This window comes from Microtus oregoni, unplaced genomic scaffold, assembly GCF_018167655.1.
Source record: "Microtus oregoni isolate MIOR12 unplaced genomic scaffold, Mior012 000038F_ref0000394, whole genome shotgun sequence".
In the NCBI taxonomy this organism is placed as follows: domain Eukaryota; kingdom Metazoa; phylum Chordata; class Mammalia; order Rodentia; family Cricetidae; genus Microtus; species Microtus oregoni.
In genome coordinates this window covers 23,542,421-23,565,398 of record NW_024543097.1, presented here as the reverse complement: position 1 = coordinate 23,565,398, position 22,978 = coordinate 23,542,421, and the positions used below count along the sequence as shown (strand labels likewise).

The 22,978-nt window shown below is 41.7% G+C and overlaps 2 protein-coding genes across 2 annotated transcripts; both read left to right on the top strand.

Moving 5' to 3' along the window:
* The first annotated feature begins 2,531 nt into the window (after window positions 1-2,531).
* LOC121433398 (olfactory receptor 12-like) lies at window positions 2,532-3,524 on the top strand. The gene has a single exon (XM_041631761.1). It carries the CDS (start codon window positions 2,532-2,534, stop codon window positions 3,522-3,524), a length of 993 nt encoding a protein of 330 aa, XP_041487695.1.
* Window positions 3,525-19,862: 16,338 nt separating this feature from the next.
* Window positions 19,863-20,855, top strand: LOC121433397 (olfactory receptor 12-like). The gene has a single exon (XM_041631760.1). The coding sequence runs from the start codon at window positions 19,863-19,865 to the stop codon at window positions 20,853-20,855; it is 993 nt and encodes a 330-aa protein (XP_041487694.1).
* Window positions 20,856-22,978: the final 2,123 nt, after the last annotated feature.

Sequence of the window (22,978 nt, the reverse complement as noted above, 5' to 3'; positions counted from 1 at the left end):
GAGAAAAAAAAATAACCAAAAAGGCATAGAAAGAGAAAACTGAGACCCCCAACCCAGACTCCTGATAGGACTGAAAGGTAAATGGACTGAGAAGGCTCACTCTTGGTTGTGGTAGGAGGAAGATAAGCAGCCCCATATGGGACTCCCTACCTCCTTTCCTCATATCAGTATAGCCAGGGAGTTGGAGGAGGAAATGTTGTGGCCAGGGCCATGATGGCCCACACAGGGAACAACTTTAATGAGGGATATCAAATTAGGATCCCTCTGAGTCATCTACCATACCCTGACAGAGTCTCCTCGGGTTCCTGAGGTCCCTAGGCCTCTTGCAAACTAACCTGGAGAAGGTGGCTATGAGGAAGAAATTGTCCAGTATCTTTGTTATACCTCTGGAGGCTATTCAGTTTGGTCCCAGATGCCACAGAGGATAAAGCCTCCTAAATTGGCCACTAGAGACTATAAGTCCCAGGTCAACCATGCAGAGCATCTCCCCAACAGAGTGAACCCAACTATAGACACACACAAACTGCCCTTATAACAGATATGGAAGAGGAGGAAAGGCCAGCAAACCCAGACATCACACTTAACAAGACACAAAACTTGCTGCAGCCAGGAATTACACACATAGACTCTCAGTCCAGGCCTACAACTCTGCCCATACCCACCTCATTTTACTGTCCAGAAATCTATAGCTGACCTCAGGAAGAAAAAGGAACCTATGGTTCTATCTTCAGAACAGACCAGCCTTGACAGCATGGGGACCTGAGGAGCATGGATGGTGGTATCTGACTTTGTGTGAGTCCTGAGTCTCACCTAGATAAGGTAAAGACAGGATGCTATCTTTCAACAATGCTAAAAGTAGAAGACACAATACATGGTGGACATCAGGAGTGGGACTCAGAAATAATTGTGGACTAACTCTGTAGACAAATGTGTTCTGTTGTGGTCAAGCATCATATAAGTCCAAGTCACAGTTCGCAATTCTGCAAGGTTCCACACAGGGTCACCATCTTGAAGATCAGCTCCAATTCTGCAGTCATGTAGGATGAAGCTCTGCATTCATGACAGGACAAAGTGATGCTGCTGGCTTATGAGGGGCAAGGCTAAGAGGAGCACAGGCTGTGTCTTTACTGACACTGGAACACTGTTCTCCCACGGCAGACCTTCCATGGATACCTTCTCCTTCCACATACGACTCTAGATGTATTTGATCCTTGGCAGGCTGAAGAGATTATGCTTGTCCTTGCTTTAACAGGAAACATAGGACTGGCTGTGTGGTGGACATATTTATACACATCACACTGGTCACAAGGGAAACCCATGTGGTAAGGTCTTAAATTCCTGTCATGTGTGTCAAGTGTGAGCACAAATCTTCATACATACCTTTGAGCTTTCAGTGGAAAAGTTAGCTCTCTAGTATATGGTGGGCTCACATAGCGTCCTTCCTATTCCATGACCTCACTGCATGCAGTGTATGGTAGATAGTGCAAAAGGCAAGTCCCTGAGTTTTGAGCATGTTGTAGAACAGACATTCCTTCCTCTCTAGCCAGGTTCCTAACTCTGGCAACCTCCCTTATTTCTCCTGGCATAAACAGTAGCAATCATAGCTACGCAACAGGACATTTGTATTCATTCTAGACTGGACATAATGAGATGAAAAAGTGACCATGAATTGCCCAAAGACACTGGGTAGAGGCAAGCCTCATCTGATTTTAAATGGCAAAGATTAAGACCTTGTGAGCTCTGATCCTGAGATTGAAGCAGGGAGCAGAGTTGTCAATGAGTCAAATTAGAAGTCAAGATTATGTCCCATATATGTGTGTTCTCAAGTTCTCAATTTTTTAGGATATACTGCTGCCCCCTCACTATAATCTACAACATCTAGACATTGGCAGGAACCAGTCACATCACCAAGCTGAATCTGCATAATGATTGTCACTGTGTGCCAACATTTGAGAGACAGTTGCTAAGGTGAGATCAGAGTCCTATGAGGGACACAACACAGTCTGAGTCTGGGAAGAGCATTTTATTGCTCTAATACCACTCTACAAAGGAAGAAATCACCCAACCCAACATTTTGGAGAACAAATGGTCCTTGGAAACATTTTCAAATCAGTAAATTGAATGGCTGTGGAATATTTAATGGGACTTGGAGACAGCTGCTTTAATGGCACTGCTCAGGGGTGTCCCTTGGTAGTGTGAGCACAGGAACCAGAGGCAGACTAGAGATACTGAGAGATCTGTGCTCTGGTAGTCACTAAATCTGAAAATCTCTTTATATCCTCAGCATATGAGTTGAGGCTTTCAATAGGGGGCTCATCACGACCTCATGAATTAAATAAATCTTAGAAAATTCCCTTTTCAGGCCACAACAGCTCATCTGGAAAGATATCAGAGCAGCTACTGAAGTTTGCACAAGAGACAGCATGTGACCAAGTTCCTGCAGCCTGTGGAACATCCAGCTGTACTGCTGAGATCTGCTGCCTTTTTGCTTCAACCCTTTACCCCCACTCTCTTGTCAGCTATACACACTCATGGCAAAACCAATACACAGAAATGGAAGTCTGCAGGCAGTGTCCCTACAGGGGTTCGTGCTGGTGGGATTTGGGGGAGGTGCAGAGACCCAGGCCCTGCTCTTTGCTGTCTTCCTGCCTCTGTATGTGCTGACCATCCTGGGCAACCTCACCATGATCACAGTCATCACCCTGGATGCCGGCCTGCACTCCCCCATGTACTTCTTCCTCAAGAACCTGTCCTTTGTCGACCTCTGCCTCTCTTCTGTTATTGTGCCCAATGCTCTGGCTGACATTTTCTCCTCTTCCAAGGTCATCAGCTTTGAGGGATGTGCCACTCAGCTCTTCCTTTTCTCCTTGTTGGGTGCCATTGAAGCTTTCCTCTTAGCTGTGATGGCCTATGATCGTTTCATGGCCATCTGCAGTCCTTTAAGATACTTTGTGAACATGAACCCTACAAACTGTGCCTGTCTGGTTCTGGGTACCTTCTGTGTTGGCTGCCTGAATGCCATTGTCCAGACCAGCCTCACATTCCAGCTGCCCTTTTGCAGCTCCAACCACATCAATTCCTTCTTCTGTGATATACCCCCACTGATCAAGCTTGCTTGTGCAGACACAACTCTCAATGAGCTTGTCATGTTTGGTATCTGTGGGTTCATCGTTGTGTGTACTGTTCTTGTGATCATCATCTCTTATGGCTACATCACAATGACCATCCTCAGGATGCAGTCAGGGTCAGGGAGGCACAAAGTCTTCTCTACCTGTGGCTCCCACATGACAGCTGTATCCTTGTTTTATGGAACTGGTTTTGCTATATATGGCCAGCCAGGAAGTATTGAATCCATGGAGCAAGGAAAGCTGGTCTCCATCATCTACACCCTGGTGATCCCCATGCTCAACCCCCTCATCTACAGTCTGCGCAACAAGGATGTAAAGGATGCCCTGAGAAGGCTGGGACAGAGACACAGTCTGGTGAAGAAGAGTAGCTGGTGTCACCATCAGTTACCATGCTAGGGTCATAGAAGAAAAGGTTCCTTTGGAGACAGACTATCTTATGGTACTTATATCTACCTATCCTCTTTTCTTTGTCCTCTTGTATTTTACTTCTTTTTTATTGATGTATTCATCCGCACACATATTCACCAACACACACATCTGTTTGTCATCTAACCTGTCTTTCCTGAATGTATATTATTAGGCAGACATTTACAGAATGTGAATAAGGCACATTATTTACCACCAAATGGTCAATAGTTGGAAGAATCCTGAATTCTTTCTGTTTGGCAAAGGGCAGTGCGCTATGGCCGGAACGTGGTTTGGGAACCATTGTCAACATCTCCCAGTGAAGCTACATAACTGCACATTTCTCTACAACTCTTTCCTTTTGTTTCATCTCTGAATCTAATGCAAGTGGTGTGAGACCTTCCCTCTGTGCATGTAAGACTTTGACTTTTAGACGCTGTGTGTTGACTTGTCCTTATATTGATCTAGTGTGTGGATGGGCTAAAAGCAAATCTCTGCAGACTTCCTCCTCTGTTTTACAATAGTGTTGCTTCCTCTATCTTCCTCTGCTCATGAAGCTGCCCTCCTCATGCGATATCACTGTGTACTGCTAGAATCCTGAGGAACCTAAATGCAAATGACAGCCAGCATATCCCTTCAACCTTCAACCTGGAGTTATAGATGAAGCTGTAGGCAGATTCACTGTTCAGGGAATCATTAAAACCTGGCCCAGCACCTTGTGACAATACCAAGGTGTTAATTTATCCTCTGCGTAAGATTGAAGCCTTAGCCAACTCGACATTACAATAGCCCTCTGCACATGTGGCTTGCCTGTGCCTCTCTGCCCTGTGTGTCTGATATCATGCTCTTCTTTCCCTGGAGACCTTCAAAGGGGATCTGCCCTCTAAGCAGGGCTTGCTCTTCCTCCCAGTTTCCCTTTCTGAGCATCCTGCAGTTCTCCTATTTTGTCTGTTTCTGAGATTATGTGGTGTAACATTAGCTGTGATCTGCAGGTGCTTTTCTTCTACAAACATAAGCTTGTTGAGATATAATGTTCCTTTTCTCTTCTGTGTCTTAATGGAGCTCATGAACATGCACTAGTTATACAACCTTATGTGTGCATATATCACTTTTGGTCATAATTTTACCATTGCCCTATCTTTTCCTCACATTCTTGTTGATCTCCTTCCTCTTCCTTTTCCCACTTCTACTTTTCTGTTCCTTTTAAGGGAGCAAACAGATGAGTTTCATTAGAGTTACTATAGACAAATGAGAAGGAGTATTTACAGGAGTGAGAACTTCCTATAGGCTGTACCACTTGAGAACATGACTTGGCCTTCCCTTTAGCAATTATCATGTGCCTATAATCTATGAACTTAAATAATTAGAAGGCAATTTGACAGACACATCATGAACAATGCACAGTGAGTATTGCAGAGACTTCATAGATGGTCAACATGCCAAGAATAAGCAACTGTTGAGTGCTCAGCCCCAAATGGGATAATCTATATTATCCCCTCTAAGGCTCAAGGAACATTATAGGAAACGGGAAGGATTTATGTAAAATTCAGAAATTGGGGTGGGCGTGTGGAACATTATCATCCATGCATAGCCCTGCCAGTGCACTGTCGAATCTCAGCAGCTGTAATTACATTTATAGAACTTGTACAAGGGTGGGTTTGACTTGTACAACCACTCTGGAAATCAGTATGGTGGTTTCTCAGACAACTGAGAATCAATCTACCTCTGGATCCAGCAATACCAACCTTGGCCATATACCCAAAGGATGATCAATCATACTACAAAAACATTTGTTCTACTATGTTCATATGCTGTAGGAATTCCTACCTCCAGTAACCTTTAAGTTACCTGCCCACTTGGGTGTAGCTTTTATATCCTATATGCTTCTTTCCTAGCTGCTGGATTTGGTTGTTGCTCCCGGTTCAAGCAGAAGATTGTTATCTGTAAATCTACCCCTAAATAAATAAACCTCTATTATACTCAATTCTGAGCTAGTGTGGGATTTCTTTTAAGTGTCCTTCTTCATTTGGCACCCAGGTTGATCCGGACTCCACATTGAATGGGTGAACCGACTTAAAGACCTAGATCCACAGCTAGAAAGACTCGTGCCTCCACCTGCTTGGCTTGCTTTTACCTAAGTGGTGTTTTGTAGGACCCCTACCACAGCAGAGCTAACTGCATGCAGAAACTTGGAAATTCCCTAAGCATACACATACCTCCCCTCCCCCTACTACATTCCCTGCCATGGTTCCTTGTCCCATGCCAACTTCCACAGCTTCCAGTTTGTGCTCCCTGCCCGTTAGTTCTGGATATTTCGCTCCATGTATGGAATTGATTATTCATGGCACCAGGTTGCCCCTTGAGTGGCGACTTTTTGCAACCCCGGCACCTGGTGGACAATAAAGATTATTACACCTAAAAAATCTACCAGACGTCATACCAGGAAAATATTTTATTCATTAGTAAATCAATAAACTCAAAAGTTATATAATGCCAGATAACATTAAAATTAAAACTTTTAATAACGTTTTTGCTAATACTATGGATTGTATTATGCAAGGTTTATATGGTTATTGTGATACATCTATTTATTGGATATTGGGACTTAGTTTTTTTTCTTCATATTCTATCCTTAAGAAAATGGTTTGATAACAGAGCCAAGAATGAGGAACTTTTAGAAATGATTCAGTCTTTACAGACTAATAATGAACAGCTAGCTGACAGGATTAATACCATCGAAAAGCAAAAGATACGAGAAAAAAATCAATATTATTGAAAAGTATATACCATAAAAAGTGATACTATTAACATTAATTTGACAGGCAAAATTGAGTCCATGTCAAAGGATACTGAGAAATTAATTGAAAGAGTTCATACTGTTGAATTTGACCATCAAAATCTGTTAAAAGTTATGATATGTTACAAGCTAGAGTATCTCTCCAGGAAGGAAATCTGCATGCTATCCAAATAATGTCCAAGGATGGCATGTTACCTTTGAAGGAAAAACTTCAGACCTTGGAATCACATGTACAGCATGAGAGCCAGCGGCTATGTGCCTCAATGAAATCACTAGAAATACATACAGGACAGAAGATATAGACTTTAAAAAAGACACTAGTAAAAAGATTTGAGACAATTGAGGAAATTATTGCAGCTGTTGATCCAGGAGAGAAGGTACAAGGACAGGATTCAACATCACGAGTAGCTGTCAGAAATGACTTATTCAGGGATTTAGCTTCCTCTCCTGTAAACTACTCTGACAAAGCATCAAATTCTAAAGACAAAAAGGATCCGAAGAAGGTACATGGGTATCTATAAAAAGGAATGAGCTTAAAAAAAATTAAGCAAGCTGTCTTAACTTATGGCTTGCATTCTGCATTTGTTAGGGAGAATGATGAAGACATGGACTTCTAGAATTAAGGAGATGTCACATGACTAGCTTCAGTTTAGTTTCAGCAGTCCTGGATAACAGGCCTCAACTGAGGTTTAAATGTTACTTCAGTGATGGAGGAAGGTCATTGGTTAAAAAAATAAAGAAACTGCTTGGCCCTCATAGGTTAAAACATAGGTGGGTGGAGTAAACAGAACAGAATGCTGGGAGGAAGAGGAAGTGAGCTCAGATTCGACAGCTCTCCTCTCGGGGGCAGACGCCTCAGAGAGACGCCATGCTCCCCGCTCCCAAGCGGACGAACGCAATGAAGCTCCGACCCAGGATGGACGTAGGCTAGAATCTCCCTGGTAAGCCACCTCGTGGGCTACAGCAGATTATTAGAAATGGGCTAGTCCAGGTGCGAGAGTTAGCCTAGAAGAGGCTAGATAGAAATGGGCCAAAAGAATACAGTGTCCGTGTAATTATTTCAGGGTATAAGCTAGCCAGGCGGCCGGGGTGCTGGGGACGCAGCCCCACCGCTCTTATTACTACAAAATGGCGCCCAGACGTGTGGATAACTGAGTCCACAGAAAGCCTGAGAAAGCTTGGAAAAGAATAGAGTAAAGCATGTTTCTTGTGGCAATATCTTGGGTCTGCTCTGCTTGCTAGAGGCAAGCAAGTGCTCTCATCTAAGAGAGGCTTCCTGACTCAGCTTCAGCTGCAAAACCCTGCAGCTCTTAAGAGGTCCTGCCATGAAACACTTAAATGGTGTTGACGAAAAGCTGAACGCATGCTTTTCGGTTTTCAGCCGTAGCAGGAAAAAAGCTGCGCCGTATAAAAATGCCGGCTTTCTGGGCTGTCCTGCCAGGGCAAACTCTGACTTTTTTTTTTTTTTTTTGATTTTTCGAGACAGGGTTTCTCCATAGCTTTTGGTTCCTGTCCTGGAACTAGCTCTTGTAGACCAGGCTGGCCTCGAACTCCCAGAGATCCGCCTGCCTCTGCCTCCCGAGTGCTGGGATTAAAGGAGTGCGCCACCATCGCCCGGCAAACTCTGACTCTTTTATGCAGGCGGTTCATGCGGTTTGCAAGCATAGGCTGCTGAAGCTCACTTGCTGGCAGGGACCTTGAAATGCCATAGAGTTTTGGCAGTAAACATGGCTACAGCCAGTATCTCAGCCATGAGGCTGGAAAGCTAAGGAATGGGCTACATCTAGCTGACAAAGCCATGGCTTTAGTCCTACTGATATTGCTTGGTACATTAAAGACTTATGTGGTCAGAAAAACAGAGATACAGTAAAGAGAGCATCAAAGACAAAGAAATTTTAAATAATTTACAGTGTTAAAATATATGCAGACTAAAAGTTAAAATTCTTAAAGTAAAAAACAAAAATAAGGAAGAAAGAGAGTAGTTGGGTGTGGTAGTACACACCTTTAATCCCAACACTTAGGAGGCAGAGGGAGATTGACCTCTGTGACTTCAAGGTGTGATAGCATACACCTTTAATCCCGAATGCCTGGGAGGCAGAGACAGGCAGATCTCTGAGAGTTCAAAGACAGCCTGGTCTACAGAGTTATTCCAGGTCAAAGATACAGAGAACCTGTCTCAAAAAGCAAAAAGTTAACAGTAAAAATAAACGAAATAGAGGTTAAAATAAAGCGCACAAAAATGGAAAATACACAGAGAATTTTGATGCTGTATGCTATTTTGCTCTCTTTGAATTGTTTGAATGCTGAGGAAGGAGCAACAGCTGCTAAAAGATATTTGTTTATAAATGCTGCTGAACTAATTCAACATAGATATTTTGAAAATGCCTTGACTTTGAAATTTGGATCTAAGGACATGACGCTTTGGAAAGGAGTTTCTTATTTTGTTTTCACAGATGATGAGACCCTGTTCATTTCTTCTATTCTGATATGGTATAATGGACCACGTCCTCCTGAAGGATTGCTGTGAACATCTTCAGAAAATTGCTTCGCTCAACTGCCAACTGGGATGAAACTAGCACACAGGTTATACCATGAAAGACCTAATTAATGACGCGCCCATTCAGCAGGAAGCAGTTTGGAGAGAAAAAACTGCACCCATGTTCCCAAATATTGTTTATAAACGTTCTTTTACATTTAAAGGGGGATAGGATAGAGATATGAATAATTTGTATTAGTATAGATTTTGCTTTATTGATAGAGATTTAAGGTCAATTTTGTATATGTATATGCATATTTCTGCTATTGATTAAGATATTGTGATTGTGTAGTTCACTTAAAATGTAATATATATAGCTTGTTAATAGATAATCATAATAGTCAGGTTTGTAGTCATGTTAGTTAAGATTTTCTAGATGTGCATAGATATATCTTAGATAGGCCTTCTTCATATCTTTCAAAGATTATAGAATTTGGCATTTTAAATGTTTTAATAACTTAGGACTTTTCATGACAATGAGACACTCTGCTCCTGGCAGCACCAATCTACTTCAAGACGAAGATGGGCATCGAAGAGGATCCTTATGGAGTTTGATAGCCATTTGGGCAAGAAACTGTTCTTGCTTGGACTATTGCATAAACTGGACACAGAGAACCCGCAGAGAGAGGACTGCTAAACTTGCCTAAAGGTGAGATAATCTTTCGGGGTTCCTGATTCATGAAAGAGTCTGCAAGACATTCTTCAGGACAAGCAGATAGTGACTGCCTTTGAAATTTCCTGCTTTGTGGAAATGTCTGCTGGAAACTATGGGCCTGAAGGCCGAAGATGGATGCCCCAATGGTACAGAGGAACTTTGGGTGACTGTACAGGCAGCGAGATGTCTCTGTCATTTCTAGAGTTTGAAAGTTGCTTTTTTCTTGTTTGCTTAGGTAATATTGTATCTTTCTGGAGTCTTTGATGGAGTTAAGAATAGTTAGTTATAGTTACAGTTTTCCTTAGTTATGATAAAGATTATTGTAATTTTTACTTGATAACTGTTTCGTTATATGTAATTTTGCTATGTTAAAGTTAAAGCCTTCCTTTTTTGTTTAAACAGAAAAAGGGGAAGTGATGTGGGAGTGTCATATATCAATCTGTTGATTTCATTGGTTAAGTAATAAACAAACTGCTTAGGCTCATAGCTTAGAACATAGGTGGGTGGAGTAAACAGAACAGAATGCTAGGAGGAAGAGGAAGTGAGGTAAGATGTCTCAGAGAGAGATGCCATGCCCCGCTCCCAGGCAGACACATGCGATGGAGCTCCGACCCAGGATGGACGTAGGCTAGAATCTTCCCGGTAAGACCGGTGCTCACAGATTATTAGAGATGGGTTGATCGGGATATTAGAATTAGCCAGTAAGGGCTAGAGCTAAAGGGCCAAGCAGTGTTTAAATGAATACAATTTGTGTGTTGTTATTTCGGGTAAAGCTAGCCATGTGGGTGGCGGGGTGCTGGGGACACAGCCCCGCCACTCCTACTACAGAACGGCACCCAACGCTCTTAATACTACACTTCAGGGAAGAGGCTAAAATTTTAGAACAACAGGGGGAAAAAAGAACTTGAAACTTCCCAAGATCAAATTCTTGGTGAGGGCACTTATGCTGACCCACGGGCTCAAACTCTTTACAGTGAACAAATCTTGTCCCTATGCCACAAATCACCTTTAAATTCTTGAGACAGATTTAAAGAATTAGGAAAACAAATTAAATCATATACCAGGATTAAATAGGGTCAGAGAGAACCCTTTAGTGACTTTTCACTAAAATTAACTAAGGCAGTACAAATAGGAGTAACAGAGCCAGATGCTAGATGAGTATTCATTGAATCTCTGGCTTTTGAAAATGCAAACATAGAATGCAAAAAGATACTTGGACCTTTATAGGTTAGATCAGCACCAAAGGATGAATGGATTCTGCATGCAATGAACATTGAGACATTTGACTATAATACTGAATCTTGAGTAGAGGAAGCAATTTTGAAAGGAATGAAGAGTCATCAAAATGCCAAATGTTTCAATTGTTGTAGAATAGGACATTTGAGAAGGGATTGTAGACAAGGAATTCCTAGGAACAGTAACTCCTCTAGGAGTGGCAAGAACAGGATGTGTGGAAAAGCCAGATAATGGACCTATGAATGCACATCAAAAAAAGAGAAAAGGCAACCTGATACCATAAGGAAAGTCCTTGGGGGTCTCTTGCAGGCCCCCAAGTCAAAATCAGTCCAGTAATGCCTAGTTACTGTGATAACATGTCTCACCAGGAAAAATTAAAAAATCTAGAGCCTTTTGTAAAGAAGTATACTATTCTATATGATGAAATAAACATGGAGGATAATCAAAAATTCCATCAGGAAATAGAAAACCTATATTCTGGCAGACTTCTATAAATGATCAAAGACCAAAACTAGGAGTATGTATAAATGGTATTGTAATTGTGGGTTTGATTGCCACGGGTATTCATGAGTATCATTACTCTAGAATCTTGGCATCCAAATTGTCCTCTTCAAGAGGCAGATATTCAGTTATTAGGAATCGGATCCCTATCTCAAGTGAAATGAAACATGAGATTTATTGACTGCATAGGGCCAGAAGAACAGAGAGGAAAGCTGAGGCCATATGTGGCTAATATTGTGTTAAATTTATGGGGTCATGGCCTGCTGCAGCAATGGAATACCTAGATTAATGTTCCTGCAGTCCCAGAAACTCATAATTTAGGTAAGGATATTATAAAGTACTATACACAAAGGTCACCAGCAATTCGAGATGTGCCAGAACACAAAGCAACTATCATCACTTTAGAGTAACCAACAGCCCTAACTTTAAATGGTTAACTAAGAAACCAATATCGGTTAAAGAGTGGATGTTAATAGAAGATAAATTATAGGTTTTAGAGCAGCTGTTATAGGAGCAACTAGAAGCTCACCATATTGAAGAATCAACCAGCCACTGGAATTCTCTGGTATTTATTGTTTAAAAAAATCAGGTAAATGAAGAATGGTGACAGATCTAAGAGCTGTAAATAAGGTAATTCAAGCTATGGGCCCTTTATAATCTGTAATTCCTCTGCCTTCTCTATTACCAAATTTTTGGCCTCTTATAGTTATTGATTTGTAAGATTGTTTCTTTACTATACCTTTAAAAGAAAAGTACAGAGAAAATTTTGCCTTCACAGTGGCTACTTATAATAATTCTCAATGTACTAAGTAATACCAGTGGACCATCCTTCCACAGGGAATGCTCACTAGCCCCACCCTTTGCCAATACTCTGTAAATCACCCATTGGGAATAACACATAAAAAATTTCCTAAATCTATAACTTACCATCACACTGATGGTATTTTGCTATCTGATTCAAACATAGATACTTTAGAAAGAATATTTGAAAAAGCAAAGGAAGTGTTGTCGAAATAGGGATTACAAATTGCTCCTGAAAAAAATACAGAGTGGAGATTTTGTCACATACCCAGTTTATAAAATAGGTTAAGTATAGAACCAACAGAGATTATAGCTCATTTTACTTCTAATGAAATTAAAAAATTATGGGAAAACAATGAACTTTGGCAAAGAGTTTGTGCTAAATTTTTATGAGAGATTAATAGCAATTATCCCAAAGTGATAGAATTAACCTCACAAAAAGAACTACTTGAATTCATCCCCACATGTACGGAACACACCAATAACTGGAGCCCTTTCATTCTATATTGATACAAATTAGGAAAAGCAGGTTACAAATTAGAATAATTAAGTAAGGTATGATTATAATTATATTCAAAAGGTAGAATTATATGGTATTCTCAGGGTGTGAAGGGATTTTAAAGGACCTCTCAATACAGTTACTGATTCACAATATGCAGAAAGAGTTGTTTTGCATATTGAAACTGCTGAATTTATACCAGATAATAGAGAATTGACTTCATTGTTCATACAGGTTCAAGATATAATCAGGAATAGGCTTTGTACCATATACACAACACAACTCCAATCCCATACAGGTCTGTGAGGTCCTCTAGTACAAGGTAATATAGGACATTGATTGATTACTGATTGAAAGTGTGTTGAAGGCCTCAGAATTCCATAAGAAACATCATTCCAATAGCTAAAGTTTAAAGAAAGTGTTTTCTACTATATGGCAACAAGCTGACGAGATTATAAAGAGATGTCCCACTTGACCTTTCTATGACCATATACTACTACCTGCAGGGACTAACCCAAAGGATTGAAATCTGGCAGATGGATGTGTTCCACTTTACAGAATTTTGAAAATTAAAATATGTGTACCACACCAATGACACTTATTGAGATTTTCCATGTGCTACTGCTTTAAGCTCAGAAAAGTTTGATTCAGTAATCACACATTTATTAGGAGTTATGGCCATCATGGGAATACCTGCACAAATAAAAACAGATAATGGTCTAGGATTTTCATCTACAATATTCATATATCTAGGCAAAGCTAATTTTTTTTATTGTATGCATGTATGCTAGTACCTCTGCTTAAGAAATTTTGTATGCTGAGACAATTTTAGGGTTTATTTATCATATTGCAATATACATTTCTATCTTGATCAAGATACTTATACATTGTTTACATTTTGAGATCATTGTCCTCATTTGTTGCCCAGGTGTTTAAAGATTGTTTAACATTCTAATATGAAGTCTTAGTCTTTAAGTTATATAGGTATTAAGATTCATAGGTCAATAGCCATCCATGTTTTTCGTAGTTACAGTTAAACTAATCAGGTTCTTTAGATACATAGAGATTGTATTCTGCATAGATAGGAAATCTTCAATCACTTCAAAGAGCTGTAGAATATGGCATTTAAATAACTTAGGATTCTCTTGAAATGATACAAAATTACTCCTGGCAGCACTGATCCATTCCAGAAAAAATGATGAGCACAAAAGACACTCTACTTGGAGCTTGTTTTCTTCTTGGCAAAAGTGGCCTTTGGTCAAGTATAACTGCCTAAGTATTGACTACTTACAAAATGCATGATATCAGGACAGGACAAGCAGGATACAAAATAAAAGACTGTCAAATCTTGCCAAGACAAGGTAAGACAGTTTTGAAAAATTTCCTGCTTCTAAAAATGGTCTGTCAGTAACTCTAGGCCTTAGCCAAAGTTGGTTGCTCCATCATTGCAAATAAGACTTTGGGTGATTGCTCAGGTAGCCAGTTATTTCTGTCATCTTTTTTGCACATTTTGGAAATTGCTTAATGGAACTTCTTGCTTACTCAAGTAATATTATGTCTTTTCTTGGGTCTTCAATGGGGTTGAAGACCAGATAGTTGTAGTTACTTTCCTCTCATGACTTAGCCAATTATTTATGTACAAAATTTAAACTCATTAGGGTGGGATAATTATTGAAACATTTATCATGTGTTTATTGCTTGATAATGTTTATGCTGGTTGTAATTCTAATTTTTATACCTGATATTTGTTTTTAATGTATAACTTTGTATTAGGCTTAGGACTTTCTTATTTAAACAAAAGGAGAAGGTGCTGTTGGAATTCCTACCACCAGTAGCCTTTAAGATACCTGCCCACTTGGGTGTGGCTTCTTATACTATGTATTGATGTGGAAGTCTTCTGTTTTGTGTTGATTTCATTGGTTAAATAAAGAAACTCTCTTGGCCCTTTAATAGGACAGAAAATGAGGTAGGTGGAGTAAACAGAACAGAATGCTGGGAGAAAGAAGCAGAGTCAGTCAGTCGCCATGATTCTCCTCTCCGAGGCAGACTCAGGTTAGGATCTTACCGGTAAGCTACCACCTTGTGGTGGTACACAGATTATTAGAAATGGGTTAATCTAGATGTGAGAGCTAGCCAGTAAGAGACTAGAGCTAATGGGCCAAGCAGTGTTTAAAAGAATACAGTTTTCCCTGTAATTATTTCGGGTAAAGCTAGCCGGGTGGCGGGAAGCAGCCGCTGCTCTTAATACAATAATGTATTCAGATGCAAAGTGCACATCCAGTCTTTATTCCAGCTGCGTGATTCAGATGCTGTTCCCAGTTCCAGCAGAGGACTGTGATCTGTGAGTCTACACCTAAATATGTTACCTTTTATTATATACAATTCTGAGCTAGTATGTGATTTTTTTAAGCATTCTTCTCCACCCAAAAGATGCTCAATTGTACTACAAAAGAATTTGTTCAACTATATTTAAAGCTGCATTATTTGTAAAAGGCAGAATCTGGAAATGACCTGCATGCCCCTCAAATGAAGAATGAATTAAGAAAATGTGGCAATTTACACATTAGAGTACTACTCAACAGTAAAAAGGAAAGACATCTTGAATTTTGCATGCAAATGGATGGAATTAGAAAACACTATCCTGGGAGAGGTAACCTAGACCCAAAAAGACGAATATGGTATGTACTCACTCATAAGTGCAAACTAGCTATAAACAAAGGACATTGAGCCTATAGTTCAAGAGCCTAGAGAAGCTAAATAATAAGATGAACCGAAAGAAAATATATATATATATATATATATATATATATATATATATATATATATATATACCTGGAAAGTGGAAATATACAAGATCACCTAACATAATTGGGAGCATGGAGGTGGGGAAGGAAGAGAGGGTAGAAAGGAAAGAAGAGAGGAGAAAGGGATGGTTAAGAAGAACTTGAGGGAATGGGGGAGTCAAGGTGAAAGAAGGTCAAAGTTGAGAGCAAGGAAAGAGATAACTTGATTGAGGAAGCCATTATAGGATTAGCAGAAACCTGATTCTAGAGAAATTCCCAGGAATCCACAAGGATGACCCCAGATAAGACCCTAATCGATATAGAAGAGGGTACCCAAACTGGTCTTGCCCTGTAGTCAGATTGATGAATATTTAAAATATCGCCATAGAACTTTCATCAAGCAACTGATGGAAACAAAGTCAGAGACCGACATTGGATCAGTGGACTGAGCTCCCAAAGTTCAGTTGAAGAGTGAAGAAATGAGAATATGAACAAAGATGTCAGGACCAGGATGGGTTCACCCACTGAAACAGTTTGCCTGAGCTAATAGGAGCTCAACAATTTCAGATGGACTGTGAAGGAACAAACATAGAACCAAACTAGTCTCTCTGAATGTGGTTGACAGTTTCATGGCTGTAGCAGACTTAGGGGCCACTGGCTGGCATCAGGATTTATACCTACTGCATGTACTGCCTTTTGAGATCCTATTCTCTTTAAATGTGTACCTTGTTCAGTCTAGAAGCAGTAAGGAGGGCCTTGGACCTTCCACAGATCAATGTGACTGACCTTCTCAGAGGATTGGATGGGAGTGCTGTGGGAGGGTGTGTTGAAAGAATGAGAGGAAAGGAGGGAGTGGGAACTTGGATTTAAAAAAAAATCTAATAAATTTTTAAAAAACTAAAACTTAAAAAAAGGAAAGTAGACAGATGACTGCACAGGAACTGGTCTGGAGAATTCACTAAGCATCACTTTGTAGAAATCTGGCCACTTCAGTGACTGGAGACAAAGGAGTTACTTTGGTGTCACCAGGAGCTTTCTGGATTTTAGATTGTTTCCATAAAGTTTCCCAAATAACTGCCAAAAAGTTAAATAATAGCAAAAATCCTGCAGAAGGGATCACACAGGTACTAAAACTATTAAGAGCATAAAACCCAGAAGATGGGGAGGAGCTATGAAATGTCTCTTGGAATTGACATGGCTGCTGTAGTCATGAACTAATAAAAGTGTGACTACCTGCCCGGGTGTGGGCCAATCAACATTGCACATTGATGGGGAGGATCTTATGAGACCCCATCCCTCCCGTAGAAGCAATGGACTATTAATATTGATGAGAAAAGAAACTCATATTAATCAGTCTCAGCCATGGGTAAGTTGTCTTTTATCAAGTAAATAACCACACCCCACCTGCGCATGTGCAAGCAATCCTAATAAAAGTCCTTGGAACACACACACACATACATGCACACACATACACACATACACACACACACACACACACACACACACAATCACACATACATGAAAATGAAGGGAGAGGAGGAATTGTTTGTAGAAAGGAAACAAGCAAGTTCCAGGGAGCGGTGAGGTAAGATAATGGAGGAATTCAGTGGAGGCATCAAACCCAGGCACTGACCTAGTTGTCGCCCACAATGAGCTGTCAAGGACATTATCAGTGCAGAAGGAGAGAGTGTTGTGGGCCATCCTCACAAAGACAGCAGATGGAGAATGCAGAGTGAAGGCATGGGTGGGAGTCAGACCTCACCACCCAGAGAAGAAAGGGTCACCCACCAAAGAGAAGAGCTATACGTTTGGTTGGGATCATTACAGATTGGCTTGAATTTTTAATCTTTAAGTAGAATTTGTGTCAGACAGTGGTGGCACTCCTTTAATCCCAGCACTAGGGAGGCAGAGGCAAGCAGATCTCTCTGAGTTCAAGGCCAGCCTGATCTTGTGGAGCTAACACCAGGACAGGCTCCAAAGCTACAGAGAAACTGTGTCAAAAAAAAACCAAAAGGCACAGAAAGAGAACTGAGACCATCTACATAGACTTCTGATGGCACTGAAGGGTCAATGGACAGAAAAATGGTTGTGGGAAGATGAGGCTAAATAACACCATACAGGACTCCCTACCTCCTTTCCTCATATCAGTATAGCTAGGGACTTGGAGGAGGAAGTGCTGTGGCCGGAAGGCCATGATGGCCCACACAGGGAACAACTATAATGAGGGATATTGGATTAGGATCCCTCTGAGTCATCTACCATACCCTGACAGAGTCTCCTCGGGTTCCTGAGGTCCCCAGGCTTCCTGCCAACTCACCAGGAGAAGATGGTTATGAGTTAGAAATTGTCCAGTGTCTCTGTTATACCTCTGGAGGCCATTCAGTTTGAGTGCCAGATGCCACAGAGGATCATGACTCCTTAATTGGCCACTGGAGACTGCAAGTCCCAGCTCAACCATGCAGAGCATCCTCCCCAACAGAGTGAACCCAAATATAGACACCCACACACTGCCCTGATAACAGACATGGAAGAGGAAGAAAGGTCAGGAAACGCAGACCTCACACTTCACAAGACACAGAACTTGCTGGAGCCAAGATTTGCACACACAGACTCTCAGTCCAGGTCTACACCTCTGCCCATACCCACCTCATTCTACTGTCCAGAAAGCCATAGCTGATCTCAGGAAGGAAAAGGAACCCACGGTGTCCATATTCAGCACAGACTAACCTCAATAGCATGGGGACCTGAGGAGCATGGATGGTGGTATCTGACTTTGTGTGAGTCCTGAGTCTCACCTAGATAAGGTAAGGTCGGCATGTTATCTGTCAAGGATGCTAAAAGTAGAAGATGCCATACATGGCAGACATCAGGGTGGGACTCAGGAATGATTGTGGACTAGTTCTGTAGACAATGGCTTCCTATGGTGATCAAGCCTAACATTAATCCAGGTCACATTTAGTGGTTCTGCATCATCCCACACAGGGTCACGATCTTGAACACCAGCTCCAATTCTGCATTCATGTGGGATGAAGCTCTGTATCCATCATGTAACACAGGGATGCTCTGGCTTAGGAGGGGCTAGGCTAAGATGAGCACAGGATGTGTCTTTACCATCACTGGAACACTATTCTCCCACAGCAGACCTTCCACGGCTACCTTCTCCTTCCACATATGTCTCTGAATGTAATTGATCCTTGGAAAGCTTGAGGGATTGTGCTTCTCCTTGCTCCAACAAGAAATGTAGGACCATCTGTGTCATAGACATATCAATACATATCACACTGGTGACGAGGAAAACCCATGTGGTAAGGTCTTAGGTCCCTGTCATATGTGTCAATTTTGAGCATGAATCTTCATGCATACCTTTGAGCTTTCAGTAGAAAAGTCATCTCTGTAGTATATGGTGGGCTCACATTGAACCCTTCCTATTCCGCGACCTCTCTGCATGCAGTGTATGGTAGACACTGCAACAGCTGGATCCATACACCTGAGGGAAGTCCCTGAGCTTTGAGAATGTTGTGGAACAGACATTCCTTCCTCCCTAGCCAGCTTCCTAACTCTGGCAACCTCCCTGATTTCTCCTGGGATAAACAGTAGCAATCATAGCTGTTTATCGGCAGGACATTTGTATTCATTCTAGAGTAGAAATCATTCAAATAAATGTGAACATGAATCTCCCAAAGACACTGGGTAGATGTCAGCATCATCTGGTTTTAAATGGCAAAGTGAAACCCAAAGCTGGGGATGGAGCAGGGAGCATAGTTGTCAATGAGTCAGATTAGAGGTCAAAACTGTGTCTCATATATGTGTGCTCTCAAGTCCTCGATTTTTCAGGATATGGTCCTGGCCCCTCACTATAATTTCCAACATCTAGACATTGGCAGGAACCAGTCACATCAACAAGCAGAGTCTGCATATTGATTGTCACTATGTGTCAGCATTTGAGCCACAGCTGCTAAGGTGAGATCAGAGTCCTGTCAGGGGCACAACACAGTCTGAGTCTGGGAAGGGCATTTTAATGTTCTGATACCAATCTATAAAGAAAGGAATTGCCCTACCCAATTTTTTGAGGACATATTGTCCTTAGAAACATTTTCAAATCAGTAAAGTGAATAACTGTGGAATACTTAATGGGACTCAGGAGACAGCTGCTTCAATGGCACTGCTAAGGGTGTCCCTAGGTAGAGTGAGCACAGGAACCAGAGGCAGGCATAGGGATACTGAGAAACTGTCTGTACTCTGGGAGTAACTAGTCTGGAGTCTCTTTTTATCCTCAAAGTATGAACTCAGGCTTCCACACAGGAAGGCTCAGCACAACCTCATGAATTAAATAAATCTGAGGAAATTCATTTTTCAGGACACACCAGCTCATCTGGAAAGATATCAGAGCAGGTACTGAAGTTTGCACAAGGGACAGCAGGTCACCAATAAGTTCCTGCAGCCTGTGGAATATCCGGCTGTACCGGTGAGATCTGCTTCCTCTCTCTGCCTCCCCCACTCTCTCTTCAGCTGTCCACACTCATGGACAAACCAGTACACAGAAATGAAAGTCTCTCAGCAGTGTCTTTGCAGGGGTTTGTTCTTGCTGGATTTGGGGGAGATGCAGAGACCCAAGCCCTGCTCTTTGCTGTCTTCCTGCCTCTGTATGTGCTGACCATCCTGGGCAACCTCACCATGATCGTGGTCATCACCCTGGATGCCGGCCTGCACTCCCCCATGTACTTCTTCCTCAAGAACCTGTCCTTTGTCGACCTCTGCCTCTCTTCTGTTATTGTGCCCAATGCTCTGGCCAACATTTTCTCCTCTTCCAAGGTCATCAGCTTTGAGGGATGTGCCACTCAGCTCTTCCTTTTCTCCTTGTTGGGTGCCATTGAAGCTTTCCTCTTAGCTGTGATGGCCTATGATCGTTTCATGGCCATCTGCAGTCCTTTAAGATACTCTGTGAACATGAGTCCTGCAATCTGTGCCCGTCTGGTTCTGGGTACCTTCTGTGTTGGCTGCCTGAATGCCATTGTCCAGACCAGCCTCACATTCCAGTTGTCCTTCTGCAGCTCCAACCACATCAATTCCTTCTTCTGTGATATACCCCCACTGATCAAGCTTGCCTGTGCAGACACAACTCTTAATGAGCTTGTCATCCTTGGTATCTCTGGATTCATCATTCTGTGTGCTGTTCTTGTGATCATCATCTCTTATGGCTACATCACAGTGACCATCCTCAGGATGCAGTCAGGGTCAGGGAGGCACAAAGTCTTCTCTACCTGTGGCTCCCACATGACAGCTGTATCCTTGTTTTATGGAACTGGTTTTGCAATATATGGACAGCCAGGGGGTATGGAATCCACAGAGCAGGGCAAGTTGGTCTCCATCATCTACACCCTGGTGATCCCCATGTTCAACCCCCTCATCTACAGTCTGCGCAACAAGGATGTAAAAGATGCCCTGAAGAGGCTGGGACAGAGACACAGTCTGGTGAAGGAGAGTGGCTGGTGTTATCATCAGGGACTATGCTAGGGTGATAGAAGAAAGGGATCCTTTGGAGACAGACTATCTTATGGTATTTATATCTACCTGTCCTGTTTTCTTTGTTCTCTTGTTTCCTACTTCTTTTTGGTTTATTGATGTGTTCATCTACTCATATATCCACCAACACACACATCTGTTTCAAATATACCCTGTCTTTCATGAATATGTATTATTAAGCATACATTTACAGAATATGAATAAGGCTCATTCTTTGCCACCAAATGGTTCATAGTTGGAAGAATCCTGAATCCCTTTAGTTTGAAAGAGTGCAGAGCAGTATGACCGCAACCAGGTTTGGGAATCATTGTCAACATCTCCCAGTGAAGCTACATAACAGCATATTTCTCTACAACTCTTTCCTTTTCTTTTATCATTGAGTCTAATATTAGTGAAGTGAGAGCTTCCCTCTGTGCATCTAAGAATGTGACTTTTAGAACCTGTGTGTCTACTCATCCTTATATTGATCTCATAAGAGGATGGACTAAAAGGAAACTCTGAAGACTTCCTCCTCTGTTTTACTATAGTGCTGCTTCCTCTACCTTCCTCTGCTCATGAAGTTGCCCTCCTCATGAGGTATCACAGTCTACTGCTGGAGTCATGATAAACCTAAATGCAATTGACCTCCAGCATATCCCTTACACCTCCAGCCACAGCTTATAGATGAAGCTTTATGTAGATTCACAGTTTAGAGAACCATTAATACCTGGCCTGGCAGCTTGTGACAATATCAAGGTGTTGTAATAGGAGCTACAGGCTGTGTTCCACCACCCAGCTTCCGCCACCGGCTAGCTTTACCCGAAATAACAACACACAAACTGTATTCTTTTAAACACTGCTTGGCCCATTAGCTCTAGCCCTTACTGGATAATTCTGATATCCTGATCAACCCATCTCTAATAAACTGTGTAGCACCAGTCTTACCGGGAAAGATTCAGCATGTCTGACCTGGCGGCTTGGTTCATCGCGTGCGTCTGCCTGGGAGAGGGGAGTGTGGCCTCTGAGCTCACTTCCTCTTCCTCTCAGCATTCTGTTCTATTTACTCCTCCCACCTATGTTTTAACCTATCAGAGCCAAGCAGTTTCTTTATTACTTAACCAATGAAATCAACAGATTGATATATGACACTCCCACATCATCAAGGTGTTAATTTATCCTCCGAGTAAGATTGAAGTCTTGGTAAACTCTACTTTACAATAGCCTACTGACCTCTGCACGTGTGGCTTGCTTGTGTCCCTCCAAGCCCTGTGGTCTGATCTCATGCTGCTCCTTCCCAGAAGACCTGCAAGGGGGATCTGCCCTCTAAGCAGGGCTTGCTTTTCCTCCCAGTTTTGCTTTCTGGCATCCTGCGGTTCTCCTGTTTGGTCTATTTATGAGATTGTGTGGTGTAACATTAGCTGTGATCTGAAGGTGCTTTTCTTTTCTTAATCATAAGCTTTCTTGATTTATAATGTTCCTTTTCTCTTATGTATCTTATTGGAGCTCATGAACATGTGCTAGTTATGTGTGCATATATCACATTTTGATCATTATCACCCCATTGCCCTTTCTTCTTTTGCCCATTATTGTTGATCTCCTTCCCTTCCTATCCCCAACTCTTTCTACTTTTATGTCCCTTTTAAGGGAGTAAACAGGAGTGATAACTTGCTATAGGTGGTACCACTTTAGGCCATCATTTGCCTTCCCTTCAGCAGTCAGCGTATAATCTATGAACTTTAATATTTAGAAGGCAATTTGACATTGTGTACAGTGGACAGTGATTATTGCAGAGACTTCATGACTGGACAACATTCCAAGAATAAGCAAGTGTTGAGTGCTCAGCCCCAAATGAAAATATCTATTACCCCCTCTAAGGCTCAAGGAACATTATAGTAAAAGGGAAGGATTAATGTAAACTTCAGAAGTTGGGGTGGGCATGTGGGATGTTGTCAACCATGTACCACATGGCCAGTGCACTGTGCAGCTGTCATTACCTTCATAGGATTTGTACAAGGGTGGGTTTGGTGTGTACAACCACTCTGGAAATCAGTATGGCGATTTCTCAGACAACTGGGAATCACTCTACCTCTGGACCCAGCAATACCACTCTTGGGCATGTATCCAAAGGATGCTCA

Excerpts from the sequence above, each read along its gene's own strand:
- LOC121433398 (XM_041631761.1), top strand. The coding sequence starts at position 2,532 with ATGGCAAAACCAATACACAGAAATGGAAGTCTGCAGGCAGTGTCCCTA.
- LOC121433397 (XM_041631760.1), top strand. The coding sequence starts at position 19,863 with ATGGACAAACCAGTACACAGAAATGAAAGTCTCTCAGCAGTGTCTTTG.